The sequence below is a fragment of the Eimeria maxima genome, genomic scaffold (assembly GCF_000499605.1).
Source record: "Eimeria maxima Weybridge genomic scaffold, Emw_scaff971, whole genome shotgun sequence".
NCBI classification, from domain to species: domain Eukaryota; phylum Apicomplexa; class Conoidasida; order Eucoccidiorida; family Eimeriidae; genus Eimeria; species Eimeria maxima.
In genome coordinates, this window is record NW_013566900.1 from 853 (window position 1) to 5,000 (window position 4,148).

Here is a 4,148-nt window from a genome sequence, read left to right on the forward strand (position 1 = left end):
AAACAATAATTAAAATAAATCAATAAGAAGGACATAATTTATTTCTATGCAATATAAACCCTAAACCCTAAACCCTAAACCCTCAAACCCTAGCCGCTGCGGCTGCCGACAGACGGCAGCCGACTCGAGACACACGGGGGCCCCTCCCCAGACACACTAAACCCTAAACCCTAAACACTAATCCCTAAACCCTAAACCCTAAACCCTTAAACTCAAACAATAAATAACAAGTATAAATACTCGGATTTTAAATCCCAAACCCTAAACCCTAAACCCTAAACCCTAACAATTTCATACACCAGAGGGCCTGGGGGCCCCCCGGCTCCTGAGTCATCGTAAACCCTAAACCCTAAACCCTAAACCCTAATTCGTGAGTCCTAAATTTGAATATTAAGGCCATATGCTGCTGAAAGAGAGAAAGGGTAGCCAACAACAATACGAGCCGCCGCTGCTGCCGCTGCAGCCGCCGCCGCCGCAGCAGCAGCAGCAGCAGCAGCACTAGCTCCACCAACAGCAGTAACAGCAGCAACAGCAACAGCAACACGAGGAAGGCAGCAACAGCGGCAGCAGCAGCAGCAGTTGCTGCTGCTGCTGCTGTTCCCCGGATAGAAGGTTTATAATACGCATGCATTCTATGCGAGTTTGTCTCCTTCTGCTGCTGCTCCTGCAGCAGCTGCTGCAGCACCAGCAGCAGGGAGCAGCAGCGGTTCCTAGCAGCGAATGCAGGAGCAGCAGCAGCAGCAGCAGCAGCAATCAGCCACCGCTATGTGCAAGGCCGCAAGATATACATATCCACCACCACGACCAGCAGCAGCAGCAACTGCAGCAGCAGCAACTGCAGCAGCAGCAACAGCAGCAGCAGCAACAGCAGCAGCAGCAACAGCAGCAGCAGCAGCAACAACAGCAGCAGCAGCAGCAGCAACAGCATCAGCAACAACAGCAGCCCCAAGAACAGCAGCAGCAGCAGACATACAAGCGTCTTGTTGATGCATCTAAACACTACAGCAGCAGCAGCAGCAACTACACCACCAGCAGCAACACCAACACCACCACCAGCAGCAGCAGCAACAGCAGCAGCAACAGCAGCAGCAGCAGCAGCAGCAGCAGCAGCAGCAGCAGCAACGTGGTGAGTTATAAGAGTCTTAAAGGCGATCCTTTTTCTGTTGTTTTCTCTGATGGCAAATTTCTTATCAACAACAACCCCACCTTTTTATTTGCTGCAGGTAAACCCTAAACCCTAAACCCTAAACCCTAAACCCTTGACAGGGTAGCAAGAGGTAGTTTGCGAATTATAGTATTTTATACTCTTCATATCAAGGGTTTATTATATGCAACAATTTATATTTTAGGGTTTAGGGTTTAGGGTTTTAGGGTTTAGGGTTTAGGGTTTAGGGTTTAGGGTTTGTGTATAGGTCTATCTCTCCCTCTAAACCCTTTTTCTCCTCTGCAAATTCGCCGCTTATTAATCGCCATTCGTGATGGAGGGTTTAATGCAGTTAAGCTTTCTATATCATGGAGAGGTACCTAAACCCTAAACCCTAAACCCTAAATCAAACACTAAACACTGAACCCTAAACCCTGATCACGTTGTCGTGCACTGATTGTTTCTTCTAATGGTTATGGTTGTTCTTTCTTGCATTTTAGGGTTTATGCTTTTCCTCGCTTTTTCTTTCTTTAGGTTTTAGGGTTTAGGGTTTAGGGTTTAGGGTTTAGGGTTTAGGGTTTAGGGTTTACGTGCAGCGCATGCAGTGGGGCCCTTTACATTTAATTTTAGGGGTTATCTAAATATAAAAGGAATAATTTCTTTAGCAGCAGCAATTGGTCTTTTTGTATTAATAGAGGGTTTGCTGCCAGGGGATTTTGCTGCTGCTGCTGCTAGCAGCAGCAGCAGCAGCAGCAGCAACCGCATGCAGCAGCAACAGCAGCAGCAACAGTTGTTGCTGCAACAGCAGCAACAACTGAAACAGCAGGAGGTTCCTCCATGGATTTCCGTAAGCCAAACCCTAAACCCTAAACCCTAAACCCTAGTTAGCCCAGCGTATAAGTTAACCTTCAATACTTAGTCAGCGGGCACCAGCATTAAACTTGTATCTAGGGTTTAGGGTTTAGGGTTTAGGGTTTAGGGTTTTCTGTGCTGCAGCATTCGCTGACGGTTCCTTGGGGCTCACCAGAGGCAGAGGCTCATCTGCTGCTGCATGCGCAGGTAAACCCTAAACCCTAATTCTTAAACCCTTCACACTATCACCTCCCGTAAACCCTAAACCCTAAACCCTTCGAACTATGCACCGCAGCCAGCTCTCTAGATCTCCTATGACAGCATTTTGAACATTTTAACTTGAGGGTTTAGGGTTTAGGGTTTAGGGTTTGTGGCGCAGCGATGGCTAGCAGCTCTGCGTACATACTTGGGGCCCTTGGGGCCCAATGAAGGGGGCCCCCTAATTGGTTTGGTACTGCGTGGGGGCCCCTCTGTAGAGCGGCTGCTGCAGCAGCCTCTGTACCTCAGCAGCAGCAGCAGCAGCAAAGACAGCAAAGACAGCAGCAACGGCAGTGGTAGTGTTGATGGTGCTTCGGCAGCTTCCGCCGCTGCTGCTGCTGCTGCAGCTGCTGCAGCAGCAACAGCAGCAGCAGCAGCAGCAGCCCCCGATATCTGTCAAACCCTATTGGAAATGCATGCAGCAACGCCAACTTTGCTGCTGCTGCCCCACAAGCAGCAGCAGACAATAGAGGCCCCACAGCCTCCTGTGCGTCAGGACCCACAAGCAGCAGCAGCAGCTGCTGCTGCTGCAGCAGCATCTCCTGCTGCTGCTGCTGCTGATAGCTCAGCAGGGGACACCGAGGACCAAGGGATACACCCAACACCAGGTAAGAAAAAACATCGCTGCTGCTGCTGCTGCTGCTGCTGCACAGTTTGCTGCAGTGTAATGTGTGTCTATCTTGTGGGGTTGCTGCTGCTGCTGCTGCTGTTGCAGTACCTCGAGGCCTGAACGTACCTGCTCAGGGAAGCAGCAGCAAGGAAGACAGCAGCACCAGCTGCAGCAGCGACAGTAGCAACTGCAACGACGGCAGCAGCAACAGCAGCAACAGCAGCAGCAGCAAAGCAGATAGGCGGCTATTAACCCCAGAAGAAAGGCGTAAAGCTGCGTCTGCAGCAGCTGTTGCCGCTGCAGCAAAGCAGCAACAGCAGCAACAACAACAACAGCAGCACGAACAGCAACAGCAGCAGCAGCAGCAACAGCAACAGCAGCAGCAGCAGCAGCAGCAAGTAGTAGCAGCAACTCTGTGGGGTGAGCTGGAGGCATTTGGGTTACTTTTATTAGCTGAGGGTTTTGCTTCAATTCCTCCATCAGCAATACCTGCAACTTCTGCTGCTGCTGCTGTTGCTGCTTCTGCTGGTAGGAGCAGCAGCAGCAGCAGCAGCAGCAGCAGCAATAGCAGCAGCAGCAGCAGACCCTGGGGATTCGGTGTGGGATTGTGGAGGCAGCGTGAACCCTCTAATCCTTCTCCAGCAGCAGCAGCAGCAAGAGCGGCAACAGCAGCAGCAGAAACAGCAGCAGCAGCAGCAGGAGATAATCTAAGGTGGCTATCAAGCAGCAAGGGGGGCCCCACCCCCTTACCCGTATTGGGTATTGCTGCTGTGGGGGGGCCCCCGCCTGATTGGCATCTTCTCTATAAGGAAGAGGGGCCCCCTGGTAAGAAGGGGGGCCCCCTTAGGAAGCTGCGTCAGTGGGGTCTACGTCTATTTAACCCGCAAAGGGAGTGGCAGCAGCAGCAGCAGCAGCAGTTGCTGCTGCTGCTGCAGGAAGCAGCTGATGCAGCAACTCTTGCTGCACTGCAGCAACACTCTACCTTCTGCTTCCCTGCTGCTGCTGAGGGGCCCTTGGGGCCCCCCCTAATACAGCAGCAGCAAAGAAACCAAAGGCAGGGGCCCCTAAACCCTCCTCTTCCGGGCCCGGGGGGCCCCCCCTCCCTCCCCTCAAAGGGGGCCCCACACGGGGGGCCCCTCTTAAAGGGCCCCCCCTATGGGGGCCCCCTAGTTATTGCGGAAGGGGGTTGGGGCCCTGCTTATATTGTGCTGCTGTTAGCAGCACGTGGGTATTCCTTTTGGGGGTATGAGCTGCTGCAGCAGCAACAGCAGCAGCTGCTACTGC

The 4,148-nt window shown here is 52.5% G+C and overlaps 1 protein-coding gene across 1 annotated transcript in view; it reads left to right on the forward strand.

Annotated features, from left to right (window-relative positions):
• Positions 1–634: 634 nt before the first annotated feature.
• The window catches only part of EMWEY_00046630 (hypothetical protein, conserved), a gene marked incomplete at both ends in the record, with an annotated part of 8,298 nt that continues 4,784 nt past the window's right edge, over positions 635–4,148 (forward strand). Inside the window, 6 exons of the mRNA XM_013483141.1 lie at positions 635–1,223; positions 1,413–1,520; positions 1,741–1,991; positions 2,141–2,203; positions 2,376–2,562; positions 2,970–3,689. Coding sequence (XP_013338595.1) covers positions 635–1,223; positions 1,413–1,520; positions 1,741–1,991; positions 2,141–2,203; positions 2,376–2,562; positions 2,970–3,689 — 1,918 coding nt within the window. The remainder of the gene's footprint in view (positions 1,224–1,412; positions 1,521–1,740; positions 1,992–2,140; positions 2,204–2,375; positions 2,563–2,969; positions 3,690–4,148) is intronic.